This window comes from Rhineura floridana, chromosome 8 (genome assembly GCF_030035675.1).
Source record: "Rhineura floridana isolate rRhiFlo1 chromosome 8, rRhiFlo1.hap2, whole genome shotgun sequence".
Lineage (NCBI taxonomy): Eukaryota > Metazoa > Chordata > Lepidosauria > Squamata > Rhineuridae > Rhineura > Rhineura floridana.
Window position 1 is genome coordinate 66,128,507 of NC_084487.1, and position 24,514 is coordinate 66,153,020.

Below are 24,514 nucleotides of genomic sequence, written 5' to 3' on the forward strand. Positions count from 1 at the left end.
TAGCTAGCGTCCGAGTCTAGGTCAAATAACGAGGGAGGCAGCATAGAAGGAAGGGAGGGGGGCTCCCCCGTATTTTCCGAGCATTCTCGTGCGTTGTAGCCTCCGGAATTACCTCATAAAAGCCAACAGTGGTGAGACTCCATCACACATAGCTGTTGCCTCTACCGCCATCTCTCTCTCTCTCTCTCTCTCTCTCTCTCTCTCTCTCTCTTTCATCTTCATTTTGTTTTAAATTAACATCATAGTGTTATGGTAAGTTAGCACTAGAACAGTCTTTCATTTAAAAAATTATAGCTGGATAGCTATTTTAGTGCTGTTTATTTTAGTAATGACACCTGTATGCAGCCCCATAATATAAAGTTCTCCAAGTAGCTAAATTAGCAGATCAATTAATAAATGAGGTGATAAAATGGCACCCACCACAAGAGTTAGAATGTGTAGTTACCCATAGCAGCTGTGCCATCCCCACTGTTGCAGACTGAAAGTAGTGAGATGGATGCATACAAAAAGTGTGAGATCCCTAATAGTGTGGCAAGTCAATTTCAATTCCCCTTGCAGCTTACATCAAAAGAGCAATGACTGGGTAGCTCTAGGAGTCTCCCATATGGAAACCGCACTGGTTAACTTACACACACTTTTCTTGTTTTAAAAAGGCTTTCAAGCAAATGGCTCAATTAAAAACATCTGTCTTTTGTAGGAGAAGCTTGTTAATGATACCAATATTTTGTCTACTGCACATCTTTTGCAGTGGGTGAAAATTTCATCTCCCCTTTCCCAGATGCATCTTTAGCTATAAAAATGAGAGATGTTGCCAAAAGAGGAAAATAATTTTAGTTCCTATTATGTAAATCACAAATAGAGAGGGTGTTTAAAAAGAAGATAGTGTGTTATTTGTCACTTTTATCAGATTCTGTGACACCATCTTTCCTTATTTAGAACGATAGAAAATAATATGCTGGTGCTTTCACTAAGGGAAAGAGATTTAAGCTCAAAACTGCTTGCATCAAATTCTGCCACCTGGCATGTTAAATATCAGGACTAATTCAGATATTACTTTATGCTTCCAGAGAGCTCAAAAATCAAATTAAAAAGCAGTGTGGTTTAGTAAGTACTTTGTGGTCCACATTTATACATAATGAAAACGATTCCAGGGGTGTAGTTGTCCAGGATCTGGGGGGTCTTAATCCCCTTAATTTTTTGGGAGCCAGATCCCAGCAGGGTCCCTATGTCTCCAGCAACCTATGAGCCAATCAGCATGAAAGAGAACAGGAATGTGTTGGCCACTGAGAAGAGCCTTCTAACATGGTTCCTTGTCCTTTCATGCTGTTTGGAGCCAATCAGAGTGAAGGGAGGTGAGTCAGCCACTAAGATTCTTTGCAGTAGTTAACATGCTCCTCTTTCATGCTGATTGGCTCCTAGGAATGTCTGTTAACATGGATCTCATTCTCAACTCAGCAGCAGAAAAAGGGAGTAAGGGACGAGAAAAGAAAAAATACTTTCCAGGGTGGGGTGGGGAGTGTGTGTGTGATGGTATATGTAATGGTAAGATGAAATGCCAATGAATATCTCCCTGTGTCACCCCCTCCTCCCACACATACCTAGAATTCTAGAAAAAGACAAGGGTTTTACCCCATTCAGGCAGAGGTTTTCATCGCCATCATGCTGTAAAGAACTTTGCTGAGTTTCCCTTCATCTCTGCCATACTAAAACTTAGAGTAACTACATTTTGGCAGAGCTGATGAGTTTAAGGAGGAAACTTAAACATGGAAATTCCTGATCCTAATTTCTGGATACAATACACACATTTTTAGACACAAGGAGATAGGAGAAGGGGGTGGAAAATCCCTTTCTACCTTTTAGCAGGTGGCAAAATTTAAAATGTTGCAAATTCCTATGCAAAATGAGTGCCTGGCCTGCTAAAAAGTGTGAATTTCTTCATCTAGGAAAAATAGGCTTTCTCTTAACCCAGCAGCAAAAAAATTAAGTAAATAAATAAAATGTAGAAAAAGAATGTGGGTGCTTGGGGGGACCCTGTGCACACAGTAGTTTTATTGTTTTAGGGCTTGCTGAGTTAGTTATACAGGCCCCAATGAGTGCCATTTGCAAGGGACCCTTTATTAGTTCCTGCTTCAAAAAGCCAAGACCAGTTATGGAGAGTGAGAATTCTGTAACTGCAAAAGAGACAGTGAATCCTGATAATAATGTCCCATCTGTATCATCAAGCAGTTTGGTAGCAGCAGGAGATAAATGTGGAGGCACTGAATTCAGTAATTCGAGCAATACCTATGACAGTGAGAAAGGACAGTGAAATGGTGACGGTGATAGAGAAGCAGAAAGCAATATCCAGGCCTGGCCAAATTATTCTATAATCTTAGAAGGGAGTGTACCTGTGAGGGGGCATGGCTGTGGCTTTCATGAACAACCCTGCACTTCTGTATTAGCCATTACACTACTGCAGTGCACAGATATTTTGTGTGTGGCTTTACAGGTATGCACACCTTGATCTGTTACTGAATTCTCTTCCTTTCCACTAAGAGGAGCTCCAGACAAAGATGTCCGTGTGAGCAAAAGATGAATATGGCAATATAGGACAAGATTCTGTTTCTTAGCGGAATGAGGAATATCTTATCAGTCCTGTGTTAGGATATTCTAGATATTGACACCAGATTTCTGATCTTCAGTCAGTATGAGTAAGCAAATAATTCATATAAATCCTTACTCATGAATCACATTATTAATCTAGGCTCACAAGCTTATCCCACAGCAGTCCAAACAATTTCTCTCAAGAAATTAATTGACCCCCCCAGTTCTTTAATTCAGTCTATTAACGCTGATCAAGTGGAATATTGTCTGTCACTAAAGTGTGAAAGAACAGCAGATTGTGTTGTTGTTGATGATGATGTTGCAACAATCACTGATTTTTTTTAAATCCCAACTATACTAAACATTTCCCAAGAATTTGCTCTTCATCTTGCTTACTGACTGCCTATCCTTCAATAAGAACTGAAGTGCATATACAAGAGATTGCTTGAGCTCTTCAGTGCCCTGAAAACACACACACATATACATCACCACCACCACCACCATTCTTTTAAGAAGCTTTGGCTTATAGATGCAAATTTTCACTTCCTGGCAGCTCTCAGAAGGAAGACACAAGACACAGATTAGCATTGTTATGGGGGAGAAAGAGGTTAGACATTTATCCATGCTATAAACTGAAAGTCATAAATGGATTTAATTATTATGACTTTTCCATGGAATCATGGGAACAGAAGCTTGGGAGGATGCTCAAGATTCCTAGTTGTGTCACAAAACAACAGTTTGCAGGATGCCTTGAGAAAAGTCATAGCCCTAAGATTAAACCTGATAAGCCACATCCATACGTGTTGAAAACCAAACATAACCTGTGGACTGTAGATCACTCAGTCTTGAGAGACAGAAGATAGTCTAGATAGGCCTCTGGCTCCTTCCAAAATATTTACTGAAGTTGTAATACTAAGTGCACTTGCTTGGAAGGTCCATTGCAGTGAATTGGATTAATAATATCCAGTACCTGTTCTGAGGGACTTGGATTCTCTGGCATAAACTGAAAGGTGAGCATTCTAGATGTTCCATCATCTGTCCAGATTCATTGCATCTTAATGAACCTTGAATGATTTGATTTTCAACATGGGATTGGAAAACAATGCAATAACTCTGGAATGCTTAATCTTCCAGGAAACACCATTTTATAATGCAATGGTTTTTGCAATATTGACTGATTTCTTTATGAGAACTATAGCTCATAAAGGGGTGCTTTCACACTGCAGTTTATTCCGTTATTCTGACAGTTTCTTACCTGTTAATTTCCGCATTATATTTGACCTTTCACACGACTCACAAGCTAGCTCTGGAATTCTGGTGGAGTGTAGCTGAAGTTTAGTGCTAATTTCAGTGACAAATGATACCACAAATAATCCGTTAGCAAGGCTGGGAATATGGAACATCATGGGAGTTTTCTGCTAGTTACAGCTGCTCACGTGACAGGCATCCCAGAATGCAGTGTGGAATAGAGGGGAGATATGAGCAGGAGCTGCCCCTGAGCTGCAGCCGCGAGCTGCATTAATAGCCACCAAAGGACTGGGGCCAAAGAAGGGTGAAGGGAGGCGCGTTATTAGGCGCTTCCCCACCCCACAGCCGCAACTGGGAGCTCCGGTATAGTCCAGCTAAGACGGGGGGGGAAAGGAAAAGGAGCCGCCTCTGTGAACTCCCAATGGCTGCTGAAGCTGGCACCGCCCCCTGCAGCCCCCAAAATAAAAATTAAGAACAAGGAGAGCCACCTCTGTGAACTCCCAGTGGCCTCAATAGCAGCCGCCGCTCCCCCAATCCCCAAGGCTGCCTCCACGAGCCTTGAAAACCAAGTTGCGAGGGAAAATACACCAAACCCCCTAAAACAATGTAGGGGGGGAAAGGAAAACTCTACTCTGTTCATTGTAGCTCTGTGTGTGTGTGTGAGAAAGACCATTGTGCGAAATGCCGATATAACAGGTACTGCAGTGTGAAAGTGGTTTTAGAAATCGGGACAGAAGCACTTCCTTTTTAATCCGTTAAACTAACGCAATCAGCCCCATGTGTGAAAGCAGCCAAGGTGTAAGTTAGACTAGGTATTAGTATGATAGGCATTCAACTAAATGCAGGTGCAGTAGCCAATGCTGTGTGCATGCAGCACTTTTCACAGAGTTGTCATTACACCTGTTAGATATTCAGCAGAGAGGGCAGAATAAATTCAGCATGCCTGCTCCTTCTCTAAACAGGTGATGGAAACAGTTACAACTTTTAAAAGAGGATTCCACATGCACAGCCCCACTGTGAGATTGAGGAGACAACATGAGAAGAGCCATCTTGGATCAGGTCAAGGGCCCTTCAGTCCAGCTTCCTGTTTCTCATAAGGGGCATCCAGATCCTTATGAGAAACTTAATAGCACCCTCCCACTGTTATTCCTTACTGGTGACTAGTATTCAGAGGCTTATTGCCTCTGATCCTTCACATAACCAACATGACTTGTAGCCATGGCTCACCTTTTCCTCCATGAATTTGTCTAATCCCCTTTTGAAGTCATCCATGTTGGTGGACATCACTGGATCTTGTGGTAGCGAATCCCACAGTTTAATTACGTGCTGTTGTGTGAAGAAGTTCTTAGTTTTTTCTGTTCTGAATTGCCCAACATTCAGCTTTGTTGGATGACCCCATGTTCTAAAATTACACAAGATAGAGAAAAAATGTCTATCCATTTTCTCCTTGTGCATAATTTTATATAGCTCTATCATGCCCCTCTCCACCCTCAGAGCTCACTTCTTGGCATATAGAAGACCCCAGATTCAACTCCAGTTGAATGCAGGGAGAGACTTCTGCCTGAGACCACACAAAGCCACTGCCTGTTGACGTGGATAATTCTAGGCTAGCTGGATCAATTAGCTTTAGTGCAGGTCAGCTTCATGTGTTCAACAAAACCTTTTCACACATATAGTTCTTCAACATCTGCACACAGAGGTGTTAGCACGATTATTTTCAGTTGGTAGCATCAAGCTGTTGAGTAATGCTTGCTGAACACATCGTTTCTTGTGCAGTGTACTGTACTCTCTATTGTTTCTTAATGCCACTTCACATGCTTATGTTGAGCTTGGGTTTTTTTAAAAAAACATTTCAGTTACTGATTTCATTGGAGTCTTAGGATTGTATCCAATGAAGTTGTACTCAGAGTAAACCCACTGAAATTAGTGGACCAAAGTTAGCAATGTCCAGTAATTCCAATGGGTCTACTCTGAGTATGACTAATGTTGTATACAATCCTTAGTTTCTTTTTCTGTTCTTTTAATTACATTTTAATGTAATATCATGCTACTGTCTTGGGCTGGGCTCATTTATAAAAAATAGTTAAATGTAAAATTAGAGATGTGGGGAATAGAGCCTACCCATGGCTGGCACCAGGCATGATTGGGCCCTTGGGGCCAGCCTGCCCCGTGCACACCTACCTCTCCTATCGCTTCATGTAAATGCACTGCACAGTGTGTGTGCATGGCTGCCATCAACTAAGATGGCGGTGGGGGCTTCCCTAAAGGGCTGATGCCCCCCATCTTGCTTGATAGCATACATGTGCACTATGCTACATGTGCCCATGCCTGCCATCAACCAAGATGGTAGCAGAGGCATCAGACCCTTAGGGAAGCCTCCACCACCATCTTGGTTGATGGCAGTATGCGTGCGCAGCATTCACAGCAACAGGAAATGTAGGTGGGGCATGTGGATGACTACTGTGGACCCATGTGGTCTGAATGGGGGGAGGCCTGGGAGCTCCCTCTCTGTGATCTGTGACAGGGTCAGGAGTCGACACTGCTGTGTATCGCAGGATGGGAGCACTACCCTCCCACCCTAAGGGGGGGCACTTAAGGGCCCCCTCTGGGCTGCAGGGGCCCTTGGCCAGGGCCCGACCCAGCCACCCTCTGGTGCCAGCCCTGAGCCTACCACAAAAATAAACACATTGCTGAGTCTGGAAACCTATGCTTTGGTTTGTATGAATTAATTGATCCTGATATCTAATACGGCAATTTGTTTAGTTCCAGAAATAGGAGCACAACCATAATATTTAGGATGCAGGTATATGCCAACAGTTGTTAAACATACAAAAGAGTTACCATTTCAATTACTTTTCACAGCTGAGACACTCTCCTTTTTGTTTCTGTGTGACAGCAAGGCCTTCTGTTGTTTGTGCTGCTAAATGCCATGGATTAAAATCCTTTAAAACATTTTCCTTATGTCACCCTAAAAATAAAAAATGTAGCAGCAAAATGATTTGATGATGAGACAACTACCATCAAAAGGATAGGAACCAAAACTGCTTGGGAATATTCTCTGCTAACATGACTGTCTAATGACCCAATTCCAGCTGTTTTGTGACTGGGAATTATGAATGGCTAGGGAAAAATATTTCCACAGGCCTCTCCCGCCTCTGAATCTGCATTCTCCTGCAATCTATGGTTTGACCAACTTGCATGAGACATCTAAAGCTTGTACCTGTATTCTGTACCTGTATTCTGGCATAGGCAGCAGCAGCATTTTCCCCCCACACCCCTGGGTCTATGCAACTAAAAAAACAAAAAGTCAGATGCTAAATGAAGTGGGGTTACATGGAGACAGGATGAGATTTTAGACCTCCTACACTGTGGGGAACTACAGTGTGCATGTGTATAATGAACAAGATGTTCATTGCAGCCATGTGGAAGATAGTTGCATGAAATGCTGGTATATCAGCTGAAAAAGCTACTGTTCCTTAACGCAAAAGGTACTGCAGTGTGAACGGAATTTTAGAAATTGGGACAGAAGCGCTACCATTTCAGTCCTTGAAACTAACCCAATAAGCTCTCTGAAAGCAGCCAAAGTATAAGTCAGCTTCCTGCGAGCTTGTGGCGGACTAGACTGCATCTGCTTAAGTTTGCACATGCAGTTTCTCTTCCAGCTAGGAATATATATGCCGAAATCTGCTTCCATGTGCTTAATTATGTCCCTACTTGGATCAGCATGAGAATGGGCATCCTGGCTGCACGCATTGAGTATCCCCCAACATTTATGCAGCCACTTGGAGTTGTGTGTGTGTGTGTATGTTGCAGAGCATGAACATGCAGTGGAGCCAGGTGATGACATCTGGAATTGCAGATATTTTTATTTCCATTGACAGATGGATCAGAACTGGTGGATTCCTGTGTTTGATTAGTTACCAGACTGACAAAGAAAACCTAAGATACACAAGGCATCAACAGGAAATAAAACATTTTTTATTGAATATCTGTGTAGTATGTATGTTTTATTTTAACAACACCTGGAAAAACTACCGTGGAATTCACTACACAAAAGTGAAACAAAATATAAACCACCTCATCAAAACTGAACGTAAAATACACCTAAACGTGTCAGCTCGCAGGCCACGAGCAATATGGCAGGATAGAACACCCCAAACATTTCTACAAGATACAGAGAAAAATCCACACATAGAAACACTCAAGCAGGCAGTAAATATACACAAAGGCAACTAGGATCTTTCTACAGCATCAGATTCTAATACTTGTACACAGCTTTGTCAGAAAGGTACATGTGGCTTCTTTTGAGGATGAGAATGTCATCTTTGTCAAATAGCAGGTCTGCTCTCTGCTGAGACCTATAGTACATTAGCAACCAATTCTATGGTGACATTCAGTCTGGCAGTGTTGGAAGAAAATGGATTAAGAATACCTTAACACAATGAATCAGTTCTGGCAGTTTGAGCCTGTAAATTTCAAGATGCTTTTTTTCCTTGTCCCTGCTGCAATGAACAACTAAAAGAAGTTACAGTGGAGCTGAAACTCTCTCCTTGTAGGCTGCAGGCCTGTTTAGCTCTTCTCTTTGGTGGGATTTGGTCCTTTCAAAACAGTAAGGTTATAAAAGTATTCCTGTAAGATTTTCTTATATATATCTTAGCTTATATGACTCAACTGTGCCTTTTTCTGTTTCATACAGAAAACAGAAAGACCTCCAGAGTGATAGATGTTGTCACTCTTGTCTTTTGGGAAGCCATGTAGATCATATTGCTGCAAATTCAATTTGCGACTTGTGAGTTAAAAAATTCTCCACTTCTTAAGGGTGAAGCTTAGACCCACAGCTCTGAGAAAGGGGAAATTATCATTCAAAAATGTTTTGGTGATGCCTTTGGACTTTTTTTTTAACTGGATTATCCAGTTATTTCTAGGAAAACCCCACTTTTTCTACAAAAAGATGCTCTTTCTTTTTTTTTTGGACTACCTCCCGGTGTTTTTGGTGCTGGGTGACACGAAAAATAGAACCAGTACTTCAACACATTATATTCACAGTCTCTTAAGTAAGTAAGTAAAAGATGCCTCCAAGGAAGAGACCTGAGCTAAAAAAAAGTACTGCCAACACATTACACAATGAAATGGTATCATCTGAGATGACTGACTGTCTTATCTGTAGGACAACTGTCCACCATAAAACCAGGGTGGAGGGGAGATATGGAATATTGCACAGTGTCGACAAAATGCTGTGTGGTCAATCTGCTTTGTATGATGCCCTTGTCCTATGCATAGCTCTTCAGTTCTGGATTGGTCCATAGGTAGGAGAACTGCTTGTGCTATGCACTCCTTCGGCAGTGCAGTAGAAGGGAATGGCAGTATTTTTACAATATCACAACGGAATAAATTGATTGCTATCCACTGAGAAAACTACAGTTTCTAAGCACACACGGCAGTCACAGTGATACACAGAGCAGTCTTTAAGACGCTTATGGAATGACTAATAGCTTCATAATAGTGCCATTTACTACATAGTAACATTGAAAACATTTAAAAACTCCTCCTGAAACAAGCAACTAGTGTACATAAGAGGTTGCTTCAGTTTGCTAGAACTTGTTCTTTGTTTTGTTTCACTTTTTTTAAAGGACAAATTAAAACTTATTAAGTATAAATAGTATATAAAAGGTCACTAGCTGTTATCTTTTGGCTTGCTTTGAAGTGCATTCAGAAATATGGCTAATTTTTTTTGTCATCTTTTGATGGGATTTTACAATACTGTCTCGTCACCATGAAACTACTTTTGTATAATAAACACACACGGTGGTGATTTTTGTTTGTTTGTTTTAAAAAATATTCTGCATTCCTTCTCATCTGGCTTAGTATAATAAAATATTTTGTTACAAAGTCTAATGTGCAAACTCATTAGAATTAGAGAATGTGAGAGCACAAATGGGATTCACAGTATGCAAATTTTGTATAAAGGTAATAGACGGAGAGCTACTGGGTTTCAGGTATGTGTTTGCCATGGTCAGTTGCAGAAGTTTGTTACGATTGCATCCTCACCCCTTTGATTTAACTCCCCACCTCCAATTTATATGTTGATATGTGTAAAAATTAATGGTCCCTCCCTTCCCCACCCCCCAAAGAATTGTACCTTCAATTTCTAAGTGTAAAGCCATGATTTCAGTTTATTTTTATATATATCTATATACAGGAAAAAATGATATACCGGCTTCTGGCTACGCTTCCTTGAGGTCAGCTGTGGAGCTGCTCAGATCATGCTAAGTTGCCCATGAGAAAAGATTACCAATGGGATTAACCCTTCCAAGGAGTGCCATGTGAGCATACCTCGATCTTTTAATGGTTCGGTTGAAAGCTCAGATTTAAGTTGTCCTTTAAGATGTCAGTGTAACACTACTAGTGCCTTACAAGTTGGAATTTTTGCTGGAATGCAGACGATACGATAGTTAGTTACCCTATAATATATTATCAGCTCTCCTATATCTCAGTCAATGTACATAATTTAAAATAGAACATCTTATTAAAAACATCTAGATATACACAGATTAGGAAACGCTTACAACATACAAATAAACGGACTAGAAATAATTTTTTTCTTTTAGCATACTGGTATGTACAACTGTGTGATACAATAAATAATTTCCGTCATGCTCTATCTACACATATTGCTTAAAAGAAGAGTCGATTTGAGGGCAGTGGTGAGATGGGGGGCCTGATAGGGCTTTCTACATTTAAAGTTGTGCAAATTAAAACAAGATTTGAAGTACCACTGATCTGTGTTAGGGATGCATGGCTGGAAATAAAAGGACCCATATTACTGAGGTATTTACAGATACTGGCTAAAGAGCACTATATGGGCAAATGCAGAAAGGCTTCTTTTCTCATGTCATTCTCCTTTTACTTCTTCACTGCAAGCATGGCGTCTACCTCTTCCTCTGGCTGTAAGGTGTGCCACTGTGCAATAGGTCGCCTCGGGTTGGCCAACATGTCTGACCAATGTCGCAGCTCCGCACCAGTGCTGTTGTAGCCCACAAACACTTTGCCAATGGCATCGTTCTTGCCAATCTTGTCATAGTCCAAAACTGTCACAACAACTTGCACTTTCTAAAATAGGATGAGAAAGAGCAAAGCAAGGAATGAGGAAAGCAAACCTCATTGCAAAATGTAGATCTTGTCATCGTAGCCATTGGGACTAGCAAGGTCGGTGGCAAAGGTCGGTGGCAAAAGATGGAGAGTTGTGAGCCCAATTTATGTTAAAAGAAACCTTTAAAAATCCACTTCTAATTTATGGGGCTGTTCTTGTATTCATCAAGTGCTTCAATTTTTATTTTATTTTATGTAAAAATGCATAGCATACTCAGATTGCAGAATGCCAAGGTGAACTTCCTGCTCTCTGGATCCCGAACTGATTGCAACTGCATGGTCTTTTGGTAAGAGCAAACACAGCCTTTAGTTCTATCAAATGCCATCACCACTGTTAGTTTTCACTCATGTTTCAAATGTAGTCATTATGTCAAATAGACTCATGAAATCTACCAGTTATAGCACTGTTCATGGTCCTAATTGTGTTATGGACAAGTGTGCAGAATCTAGCACTTCTGTCAGACTCTTAAGCATCCCACCTTTAATTTAAACGAGGATGGGTGGGTGGAAAGATGCATGCTTCTGGCTCTCAAAGAGTTGTAGTGAAGAGCTTACAAAGGTGAAGGCAATGTCTAGACTATGGATGGGGAACCTTTTTTAGTTAGAGGGCCACATTCCCTCATGTTAACCTTTTGGTGGCCACATGTCTCTGGTAGGTAGGGCCAGAGGCAAAAAGTGGCCAGACCAACAGAGGCAACTCTTACCTTTGTACAGTACATAACATTCCAGCCACACCAAAGCCAACCATTTGTACATGCATACCACTCCTTCCTCCATCTGGGCAAGCAAGAGGCATTATCACTGTTTAAGTACATATTACAGACAAGGAGCTCAAGGAGGGTGATGAGCAGTTCCAGTGAGGGGTGTGGCCTAGGGAAGGGGTGTGGCCTGGGGAGAGTCCTAAGGGCCAGCTAGAGAGGTCTGAAGGGCCACATTTACCTCCTGGGCCTCACTTGTCCCACCCTTGGTCTAGGCCACTGGAGAGCTGTAGGAGTCTATTGTTATATCTTTCTGTGCTTCTTTGCAGCTCCAATACAACTCCCATACAGCCCCCTCTGTGTAATACTCCATAAATCCCTCCAGGAATCATATCATTGCCAGTTCTTAGACCAATGCACAACTGAATATTTTTTTCTTTTGCTAAAACATCTTAGTAAACTGATTTTTTGGGGGGGGTTATATTGTGTCACTGTCATAATTATGTGCTGGAATGTCATGTCATTGTTCTTAAATATTTATTTACTTGGGCCCCAAATATTAGGGTTGGGCTCTTAGGCACCTATCTTTGAAATTATGAGTTGTCTTCAACTAATGTTTACTCAGAGCAGACCCACTGAAATTAATAGCCATAACTAAGATCCATTAATTTTAATCGATCTATTCTGAGTAAAGGAATAGGATCCTATGCTTAATGTTTGTGTAAGTAATTATACTAAGTATGAGCTAATGTATCTGCTTGCATTACTGCTGTGCAACTGCAAAATTTTATTGTGAAGTTGGTGGTGCACCTTAGCCCTATATTTATGGGCTCAACCTGAAAAATGCAGCTATAATCCTTGCCACACAAATCTACTGGATTATTTGCTCTCACCAGGGGCAGCTCGAGATGTTTTGCTATCTGAGACAAACAACAAGCTAGTTGGCCCCTCATCCCCACCTTATTTCATGTACAGAATCCAACTGGACTGGCCGTTGACTCATTCTTCTACATTGGTTTTGGGACAGCATCCTCCATTACACATGCGTGCACCAGGCTAGTTTAGGAGGCACGGGGCAGGCCGCTTGGGACACACAGCTCTATACCTCAGCAGAGGGGCATGGCCTGGGGTCTCAGGAAGAATGGTTGTGGGATGGTTGCTGCTGACCCCAAGCATCTGCTGCCTGAGGCAGTTGCTTCCCTATGCTTAATGGTATGGCCAGATTTATGTGCATCTTATAAGAATGGATCTGGCTATACAGTTTGACAGAGGGACTATGTAGGAACCTGGCTAATGACATCTGTTGGAAGAGAGATGGGGGAATGCAACCTGGCTTGTTTTTCTTGATCTCTCAGAGGCTTTTGAAACTGTTGACCACAGTATCCTTTGGAGCGTCTCAGGGAAGTAGGGGTTGAGGGCGCTGTGCTTCAGTGGTTCTGCGCATACCTCCAGAGACACTTCCAAAAAGTAGTTATGAGAAGCTATTGTTCAGCACCAAGGGAATTATCCTGTGGTGTTCCACAAGGTTCCATCTTGTTCCCCATGCTATCTATATGAAACCACTGGGAGCTGTCATCAGGATAATTGTAGTGAGATGCCATTAATATGCAGATAATACCCAACTCTATTCCATCTGAATCAGAAGGAGAGGCAGATGTGATGTTTAACCAGTGCTTGGTGGCAGTGATTGGCTGGATGTGGGCCAAGAAATTGAGGCTGAATCCTGAAAAGACAGAGGTGTTATGTGTCCAGAGTTCTCGTATCTGGAAGATAGGGGGATGGCCTGTTGTAGGTGGGGCTGCACTCCCCTGGAAGGAGCAGCTCTGCAGCCTGGGGATATTTCTGTATCTAATATTGTCACTGGAGGCTCAGGTGGCCTCAGTGGCTAAGAGTGCCTTTTCCCAGCTTCGGCTGGTTCATCAGCTTCTGCCACTTTTGAACAGAGATGACTTGGCCACAATACTCTATGCTCTGGTAACTTCCAGGCTGGATTACTGCAATGCAAGTGTGGCTCTAAGTGTGGCTGCCCTTGAAGATGACTGTATTTGGTTGCCACTTTGTTTCAGACCCAATTCAAGGCACTCATGTTAATGTTTAAAACCCTAAACGACTTAGGTCCCAAATATCTGAAAGACTGCCTCCTTCCCTGCAGACCCTTTCTGATGTTGAGATCAGCAGAGGGGCTATTCATTTGGTAGCTCCACCACACTCAGAAGCTCAGGTGGCGGCGGCCTGGGATAGGGCTTTCCAGTGGAAGCTGGTCCATTAGGGTAAGTAGGGCACCACCCCACCAGCTCAGTCTGCCCCCAACCTGCCTCCAACTGTCAGTCTTCTGCCTGGCCTGCCTACCTTCTTATAATCAGTCTAGGGGTGGCACTGTTTGTCACCTTCCTCCTTCTCCTTAGTTTCAGGGTTGCCTTCACAGAACTCATCAGGGAGGGTGGGGACAAAACCAGTATTACTTATCTCTACCTGTCATTAGCTCTGGCTCCACCTGCTGCTGGAACCTTGACATCTGCCCCACCAGTCCCAATGGGCACCAGCCACTACTGGGGCTTTCTCTGTGGGAGTCCCTAAGTCATGGAACTTCCTCCCCACGGAGATGCTTCTGGCAACTTCACTCTCCAGTTTTTGGTGAAAGCTGAAGACACACTTCTTTCACTTGGGCTTTGACACCTGAGATGTATATTTTTAGGACTCACCCTATTTTTTGTGATGTGATGTTAGGTTGTATAAACTATTTTTAATTATATATTTTAAAACTGTTATGTTCCACCCTGGGACCTTTGGGTGAAAGGCAGGTAATAAATTTAAATAATAATAGTATTCTGTCTTAAGTTAACCCTGATGTGATGAGACAAATTAATTCTCGAATGTGGAAAAGGGTAATATAGTATGATTGACTTCCTCTTGACTGCATAATTATGGTCAATAAATGTCTTTTCTGTTCAGAATTGAGTGCTGCTGAATATTATAAAATGTCCATTATCTAGTTTGTGCTGATGAATGGACACTTCCTAAGTACTGCATATTTTATCATTCCCTCTTGAAGCAGTCACACTCATTTCATGCCGTGCAGGATTCATGCATAGGTGCTAATGAAGGCATGCACACTTGATAATTAGCAAGGTTCCTGTTAAATATGTATGAGGGCTGAGGCCTGAGGAATGGAGTTCCAAGGCGAGGTAGGAAATTAATGTTTGATGTTACCTGGATTTGCTCAAATGGTACTTCAAAGCTGAAAGACTCATTGTAATAGGGATTCAGAGTGTTCTTCTTAATTGTTGTCTTCTTCTTCTTCAGCCGTTTTCCATTCTGCATCAGATGAATTTTCACATAGGGGTCTGAACAATGACAAGAAAAACAAGATTGTTAGGAAATGGTGGTTAATGCAGTGTGTCCTGTAAGGAGGATAATCCTTGAGACCAGAGAGGTAGGAGATTCACAAAATGTCTCTTAAGCAAATTGATCATGTGTTGTTAACAAAATTCATATTTATACAAGATAAAAATGATGCAGAGTTGTGAAGGAAGTGTTCAGGTAATGCAGCTTTGCCAAATGATGAGTATGCTATAAAACTAGTGTTGTGCATGCAACCAGAGAACCCCTCCCCTGGTGTTAATTTCTTCTTCATGGAAATGTTTGCCTGTACACAGATTGCTGCAGTGTCACTGCTTGACATCACTTCCCAGGTATTTATGATGAATACTGAGTTTTTCCCTTTTCATGATTGCTACCTCCCCTTGCAAGGCTCCAGGAAAGAGTCAGTTCAGAAGCCGTGCTGTTCCTATTGGAGATGTGGGAGACTAGGGATCCCTATGTGGGAAATTAGGGATGGGAGAGAAATGTAATTAAATTCACATTTAAAGACAAACCTACTGTATGAAATGTGCACTTTCCAAAACATTATGAGAACTGGAACACAGCTGACCTTCAAAATTCGCACTTACTATATTTTGCAATGCAGTTCTCCAAATAAAGAATTTTTACAAGAATGCATATAGCAAGGGGAAATGTGCATAAAAATAAATATGTTTGTGAAAGTAATATACAAAAATGCATTATATTATGATAAATTGCAACACTAGTCAAAACTGCATACAAAAATGTGTTTAGTAGGAGAAATTCACACGAAAATGCTGTAGACTTCATGATGGCTTTTGAAAAATCACAAATTACTGCAGAAATGTGGAGAACTGAATTTAAGATTGAGAAACTGAGAGAACCAACATTGACAGATCTTTCCATCCCTATTAGAGATGGACTCAAAGGAGTCCACTGCTAACACCAGACAACACAACTAACACAGAGAAATACATTTCTCCCATCTTTTTTCTGTACAACAGGAAGACAGTGTAGCAAAATAAAATTGCCTTGCTTGCTGCAAGAGGTGGTGATGGCTTCAAGAAAGGTAAGACAGATTCATATAGATAGCCATCAATCATGATAGCTATAATGTCTACAAATTGAACTTCCATGAAACTGGGAAGCAGGGAGGTCCTTTTTTATCAGAGTTAAGGTGCAAACCACAAGGGGCTAGCTAACTTTATCATGTAAAATTATGTCAAGCCACAGTTGGACAAAGTGGTGGACTAAAGATATATTTCATCCGATCCAGCAAGGCAATTCCACTGTTACCACATTCCAATTATATAGGGGTTCAGATGCCACCCTTCATGCATTGAAAGAACATGCAAAGGGGAGCGCACAACCAATTGCTGAAGTTCATAGTGGCCACATACTATGTGTAGTTGGTCAGCATGTGAAAATGATTCTGCACCCTGATTGGGCCAGGGTCTCTCCTTGCATGGTGGAGCTCTATGTGCGTACATCAGTATGAACATAGAGCCTCTTCACACACTAACCAAATACATGGAGGGTGGTGTGTATGGGCAGCCTGTTCTTGTTCTTTCAATGGGTGATAGTGGTGGAGGTAGCTGGTACCTTTGTTAGGGGGGCAATTGCCACAAGTCATGGACTTGGAAGTGTCCATGGAAGAGCCACACACATGGAGGGGACAACATCAATATAGTCTTTATTTGGTGTTTAGATTAGTTGACAAAACATGAAAAGAGAATCCTATGTGCAGAAGGATTGAAGGAGTACTATATATTGCAAGTGAAACCTATATAGACATAAAATGTTAACATACTGATGTCAAATCTAGATGGCTTTTGAAAGGGTTACACATATATTTAGCATCCTCCAGTGAGGATAGGAAAAGAAATTGAACCAAGGTGCAGTGACGAGGGGGGCAACTCAGATTCTTCACAGCCTTTGGATTCTAAAAAAGGCCCTGACATCTTCTGAATCTTCTTTATGTCTTATTACAGCCAATAGTCTTCTTTGGCTTTAGGCAGCTAGGCAAGCATGTGTCTATGCAGGGCTTTCTCTGGGGATGAGATCCATTAATTCAGCACAGATGATTCATGCTCTTTATAGGCCTCTGGGTCTACGGTAGGGTTGCCAGATCTCCGGTTTTCAGCCGGAGTCTTCAGCAAAAGGGGGCCATCTCCGGTCTCCAGCCATATTCTCCTTAAACACATGGATCTCCGGTTTTCCAGTGCCCCCCCAGCCATGCATGCATGATTTACACATGCATACGCCAAAGGCTCTGGCTGCCCGCCCTTTCCCAGTCAGCCATCCTCTGCTTGCTGCTCGCTGCATCCCCTCCCTCCTTCCTTCCTGCCCAGACGACGCCAAGGAGCAGCACCACAGCACATTGTCTTATCACACAATTGTCTTCTCACATCACACAATCATTTTTGGTGAACTCCTCCTGAACATCCAGTTTTGCTCTGAACTGGGACAGAGTGTGTGTGTGTTCCTGTATAGTTGTACCCTGAGATATTAAGCCACAGGGCAAATGAATGTGTATGCTTTGTTCTACCTGATGGCTACCCAACACTCTTGACTTGTGTCACATTTCCTTAAAAGACATGATCTGTATTGATTCTGAGAAGGGAAAGAACAGTGGGAAGGAAAGAGAAATCAGCTAAATGATTTCTAGTCTCCGCTCCTTATATACACAAGAATAAAAGCATTAGTCTATAATTAGGAGGTATAGTGTGAAAATGTAAAAACCTATCTAGCCTTTTCTTAACACAAAATTCTCCACCCACAGTTCAACCTGAGCACCACTGCTTTGAATCACTTGATTTAAGACTGAAGGTGTGACACATTTAAATGTGTTCAGCTTAAACCTGAGAAGCCAGAGTTTCCTTCTCTAAAGCTCCACTCTGAGCGTATCCTGACTAGTTTTAGTGTACTAAAGAGAGCTCCTGACAGTGAACAGGAAAAACAGGAGGAAGAGGAAGGAGCACAGAACAAAACACCAGTGGTGTGGTACATTTTTACAAAGGTTTCAGGGAAAATATCAAAATCAGATTAAAATATATATAAAAAGAGATTAAAAACTAAAAGTGTCAGGCTATTTAAGTACTTTTTGAGGTTGAAATCCTATTCCCACTTGCCTGATCCCAATGAGAGAACAGTGTTTGGACCAGGGGGTTGGCTGTTCATCATAGCTTGCACTATCCTTCAATAGAAAGGGCTAAGTTCCTTCTTTAGTTACGCTGATTAATATTCAGCACACGGAAACTTAAAAAAACTGAAAAATGCACAATTTGTGTTGTGCATTACTGATTTTACAAGAACATCTCAGGGGAGGCTAATAAAGAAGCTTTTAAAAGTGGCAGGGTACTTAAGCTGACATGCTTTTTTTGTCAGAGTTTAGAGGCAAAGATGCCAGCATTATTTAGAGGCAAACAAAAGACTTGTGTGTACTATGAAATGAAAGTTGAGGTAACTGTCAGTAAATACAGTGATCTTGATCTTTGGAAACACTGTTATGTGCCTATAAAGACAGCTCCAGTACCACAGCAAGAGTCTTGAGGAGAAGGAATATTTAATCTAGTAGATAATAAAGAAAAAATGTACATATGACATTCAAGAGACAAATCAGGTGTCTTCTAGACAATACTCCATGGTTAAATGAATCACATGTATCAGTGGCATCAAATAAACAGGGACAAGATGGAATCTGTGGAGTGCAACACGCAGAAAATAAAATATTCCTTCAAACAAAAGCTGGAGCTATGAAGCCCCTGATTGACAGTGCTTTTTAAGGTGAAAAGTAGTAGGTGATGAAAAAAATCCCTCCTCCTCTTCAGAAAGAGCAAAATTTCAATTTCATGAATTTTCACTCGGATAGAATGCCTGGAGAAACACAATGGAAAAAGATGACTAGGCTGGGACAGAATTACTACATCTGAGCATAAAGATAACAGCCTTTAATAAATGCCTGCAAGTCCTATGAACTGAAGCATATAGCTGAAGTATAGTACCTAAGCAATATGGATGCTTCCAGACTGTCATATTTTTGGGTGGGATTCAATCACATCCTGGCAAATTCAGGCTGCACAATTAAAGCTTATTTGGAGCTCTTGGGAAACAAACCTGCTTTCTCAAAAGATTGGGATTTTCTACAATAAAGAAACTGATGGGAAAATGCCCTGGCAATTGTCTGGAGGGGGAATGCTCTATCGCTGAACTATAGCTCTTCCCCTGGCTGGTTCATCAGGGTACTATTGTCCCTTACATGACTATGAGTTTGCAGCCAGCCAGGGCTTTGTGGATAATTCAGACAAACAGCAAGTGATCATGCCCACTGTATACCAAGGCCATTAACTGCTGTTAGGAAATTTCCACTCACTGTTTGATACCAACAGTTTTCACAGTAAGTTCTATGTCATACTTTTGCTTTCTGCAGGAAGCCAGACATTGGTAGAGATGTGGTTGTGGAATCACTGGCATCATGGCTCCCCACAGGCCAATAGAGTGAATGCAGGCCCTGAATATTTACTGCCTTCAGATCTGTCATAGTGTTTTTTTTTCTCCCATGGATCTCAAAACAGACTTACTTCAAGGCTAGCAAACCTCTCTCTCGTGAGAGGATGACTCAGCATGCTGCTTATGGCTTTCAAGCCATGGGTAATTTGCCTTAACATTTTCCCTCCTGTGTGTTTGTGTGTGGGAAGGGATAATTAAGGCCTCAGAAATAACCTCTAATGAGTTTAGAGTGTTCACATGCAAGGGTTGTCTAAATCAATATTCGTTATGCGCAAGGAAAGCCTTGGTATGAGAAGGAAAACTGGAGGTGCAAAGGGACTGAACTCTCTGGGGAAGCACTGCAGTAATGGAAGGCAACATTTCTGAGAATCTGTGCAGGAGCCAGAGTGGCTTCTAGATTGTGTTAACTGTTATGGTTTTCTTACTTAACCACAATGTTGTGCCTTTTGCTTTCTGTGACAAAACAAACAGGCTGCCGACAAAGTGTTATATCTGTAATAGCTGATGATGTCTCAAGGATAAATACTCACTAGCATTCTGGTTAGAAATACATTTCTTGGCACAACCCCCCCCCCGTATTTTGGGTGCAAAAGCTATTACAAAAGGGAGCAAAGCTATGGAAAAGAACATATTCTCCCTTCCATAAGCAGGTTGGACTGCATGCTGCCTGCAAAACTCTTATCCTCACCTCCTTTCCTTTTCAGAGAGTGGCTTCAGATTTTATGTGATGTACTAAGAGGGTGAGGGGGGAGAAAGTGCTTTGGACATTATTCATTCTCAAGTTTATTGCGGTCAAAGACCCACAGTATATACAAAGAACAGCATGTAAAAGGAGAAATAAAATGAAAAGACAATAAAACATTAAAACAGAAACAAGGTAAAATTGCATCAATACGAGAACTTACAATCAAGAGGGCAAGGATATCTGTATTTGTTGGAAGGCATGGATAAACTTGGCAACTTGCAGGGAGATTTCCCTATCAGAACCATCCAACAGGTAAGATAATATGAATTCTGGAGGCTTATATGGGTACCTTGCCAGAAGAGGGGAGAGGAATTTTTCCCTTAACGGGGAGTATAGGGGGCAGTTTAAAAACGAATGTTGAAGGGTTTCAATGGGACCCATACCACAGGGACAGAGGCGTTGTTCAACGGAAAGACCAGAGAACCTCACGCTCAGCAATGCAGAGTGTAGGGAATTGAATCTGGCCTTGGTAAAAGCTAGTCTGAATTTGGGTACTGTAAAGAAATCTAGATAGGGGGCAAAGTTTCCGGGGTCCATTTTTAGCTTCAAAAAGAGGGGAGAGCATACTTTAGAGGCTCTATCAAATGAAGATTGCAGATCAGAGTCTCTAAGCCGAGACCGAATTTGGGCTTTTGCCAGGGTGAGTGGTTGAGATGCTAGGAATTCCCCAGAGAAACCTAATAGCAAAAATTTCACAAATTTTTTTTTACTCCAGTTGGATGTGAAATCGTCGTTCCAGAGGGCAGATATGTAGCCTGGCTGCGGATTCCAGGCATGGATGGCCCAAAAATTTACAGCCATCAGCCATGCCGTGCATTCCAGAGATGCAAGACCACACTCTAACCTAAGAGCTGCAGAAGTGACACATCTCGGTACACCGAGCACCCTGCGTAGGAAGAGGGAAAGGACTGCTTCCACTGAGGAGTTAAATGAATGTATCCACATAGGGCCCCCATAAAGAATCTGAGGGATGATTTTAGCTTTAAAAACCTGGATAGCGGCTGGCACATACTGCCCCCCTTTGGTGAAAAAGAAATGTAGTACACCCTTGAATGTATTACGAGCATTCTTGATTGCCACTCTAATATGAGTAGTCCATTTCAACGTGGAGTGGAATATGATTCCTAAGTACCTGAAGTGGGAGACCTGTTCAATTTGGTGACCATTAATTGACCAGGGGGAGATTGTTTTACGGTTAGAAAATACCAGGATTTTGGTTTTAGAGTAGTTGATAGTCAATCGATTGTCACTACAATAAAGCATGAAGGCTCGCAGCATTCGCTTGAGACCCACTTTGGAAAGGGAAAGAAGAGCCGCATCATCTGCGTACAGAAGCAGAGGGCATCTTACATCTGCGATTTTGGGGGAATGAAAATCCTGAGAGAGACAAAATGATCTCAGGTCATTTAAATAAAAATTGAATAGCAGGGGAGCTAGTATGCACCCCTGTCTCACTCCCTTGTTAGAGAGGATGGGGTCGGTTAGACCTCCCTCTCGGCCGCAGCGTACACGTAGAGAGGTGCACTGATATAAGTTGTAGATCAGGATTAGTAGCCTTTTGTCGATGTTAGTGTTTGCCAGTTTGAGCCATAGATTGTTTCGTGGGATTGAATCAAAAGCAGCTTTGAGAGCCACAAAGGCCACGTATAGACCGTTGCCTCTTAACTTACTGTATTTTTCCGCCAGGTGACTCAGTACAAGGCAATGATCGAGAACCGAGCAGCCTTTCCTAAACCCGGCCTGCTCTTTGCCTAATATGTCATATTCCTCCATCCAGGCATCAAGCTTTTCTTTCAGGTATGCAGCATATAATTTGCCAATGACCGATAATAAGCTGATTGGCCTGTAATTAGAAGGGTCCTCTCTATCTCCCTTCTTAAATATAGGCACAACTATTGCTTCGCTCCAAGATTCCGGAACGTGGCCGGTATTGTTGATTTTAGTAAATAGATTGGCTAAAATTGGCACCCACCAGTCTGGAAATTTTATCAACATTTCTGATGGGATATTGTCAGGGCCGGGCGCCTTGTCCGCCTTCAGAGCAACAATCAGGGCTTTTACTTCTTCCTGTGTAACAGGAGGCCATGGCGGGAGAGGCAAGGGATCGGGGGGACAAAGGGACTTTGGTCCACGTGTCGGACTTCCGCGAACATTTCAGTGAAGTACCATTCCCAAATCTGGGGGGGGATATTACAGGGTGCTATGAATTCGGTGCGGGAAGCATTAGAGATGATGGCCCAGAAGCTTTTGGAGTCTTTAGATCTTGATACCCGAATTAAGGTCTCCCAGTCCTGCTGTACAGATAGCCTTTTCTTAGTAGTCAGCAGGGATTTGTATTTCCTTTTGATGTCATAATATTCAGAGGGAAGCTGGGTAAGATTTTGCTGATGGTAATGCTTGTATACGTTCCTCAGCTGTAATTTTAAGGCCAAACATTCCCCATCGAACTATTTCGCATTACAGCTAAAGGTTTTTTTGGGAATGAGCTGTCTAGGAAAAAGGGCGATGTTTAAATTGGAGATTAAGGATGAGTACTCATCTAGAGCTGACTGGGAATTATTGGCTTTCCTTAAATTTTCCCAAATGGCCATGGCCGGAGGGGAAAAAAGGAAATTTTCAGACCTAAGGGCCAGCTGTGTTGACCATCTGGTCCTTCTGCCCTTAAAATGCTTGCCGCTAAGAGTAGGGTTATGGTAGTTAGCTAGCCTGGAGTTCTTGGGGCAAATGCACTCAATGTTGAGCAGAAGGTGGTCACTGTTTTGTCTATTTCCTACTTTGAAAGCAGAGATCAAGTTAAATAGTTGAGGGGCGATCATTGCATAATCGATAACACTGCTTCCGCGGGAGGAATTATAGGTGTATTCCGCATTGGCGCCTAGTTGTTCGAGGCCATTTAATATGGTCAGATTATGATTACCAACCAAGCGAGCTAGGCATATTCCCCCGTAATTAATTTTGGTGTCCTTCGAGTGCCTGTTAGAATTAGGGATAAGGTGGTCACAATTTTCATCCCCCCATAACCCTGATGTAAAAAGAGCATTATTATTTGGACCAATCCTCGCGTTAAAGTCCCCCATGATGAGCAGATGTGCTTGTGATGTTCCTGTATTAATGTATATATGGTAAGTGCTGTTTGTATAGAAGATACATGGTAAGTGGAATGAAAGAGGAGGGGGGAGTAAATGAGCAGTAGAATGCTGGATGATTGGCTGAGTGTTTGGATGGCTGAGAGTATAAATGGAAGGATGACAGTTGAATCTGGGTGGACGTGAGTGGGTTGTTTTGGTGGAGTTGGGAGGTGGGTGTGAGTTGGTGTATGTCAGGAGAGTGTGGAGAAAGAGGGAGGTGGAGTTCGGATTAGTAATAAGTCAAATATCACAGTAATAGATGAAACCATAAGCTTGTAGATCATTATCAAAGTTATCTTGTTATTAATGTCATTTAATAAAAACTATATTTGGTTTACCGAAGGCCTGATCCTTGGCTGGGGTTTCACAGACCAGAAGGGAGGGTAAGGTAATGACCAAGGCTGAAGGGAAACAGTAACAAATGGTGGCAGCGGTGAAGAGGAGATTATAACATTCATAAGTATCTAGAGCAACCCTGAGTTATGAGTTATCTGCATTGATACAAGGGGGTTGGGAACAGCATAGGCACGCAGTCACAAATGTAACCAGATAGAGAGACTCAGGCAAGGTCTCTGGGAACATTGGTTGTAGAACGTGACTGGTGGTGCTGCCTAGCAGGGGGATCTATTGGGATCTGTGCTAGAGCGGAGAGAGAAACCATAAAAAAGGACAGTCCGGACTGGTGGAGTCCCTGGTGGTGTCTAGTGAAAGGCAGTAGCCACGAGCAGGTAGGAACCTGACAGGGAGAGCCAGGGAAGGGCATCACAGTGCTCTGGGGTACTTCGCCTCCAAATCTAGCAAATAATTATCAAACTCCTCCCAAATCAGGTCCGTATTGGAACGCGTATAATTGGGAGGCAGATAGACATTAATACACAGGACCGAAAGGGCATTAAATTCTAGGCACACTGCCATGGCCGTTGAATTCAAGGGTTGAAGATCTCTAACTTGGATGGCCAGTTCAGTGGAAATCAAAATTGCCAAACCCCCTGCTGGTCTACCTCTCCTGTCTGCTGCAAACATAGCTGGCAGGTGTCTGGAGGAAAAGCCATCCAGGAAGGGTTTACAGGTTGCCCAGGTCTCTTGGAGAAATATTACATCAAAGTTGTTAA

At 42.2% G+C, this 24,514-nt stretch overlaps 1 protein-coding gene across 4 annotated transcripts in view; it reads right to left on the reverse strand.

Annotated features, from left to right (window-relative positions):
* Positions 1 to 7,855: 7,855 nt before the first annotated feature.
* Positions 7,856 to 24,514, reverse strand: part of SYT1 (synaptotagmin 1) — a 533,241-nt gene continuing 516,582 nt past the window's right edge. For all 4 annotated transcript variants that reach the window (XM_061639659.1, XM_061639661.1, XM_061639658.1 and 1 more), the window contains 2 exons: positions 14,889 to 15,022; positions 7,856 to 10,941 (listed from right to left, as the gene is read on the reverse strand). In XM_061639659.1, coding sequence (XP_061495643.1) covers positions 10,735 to 10,941; positions 14,889 to 15,022 — 341 coding nt within the window. In that variant the 3' untranslated portion in view covers positions 7,856 to 10,734. The remainder of the gene's footprint in view (positions 10,942 to 14,888; positions 15,023 to 24,514) is intronic.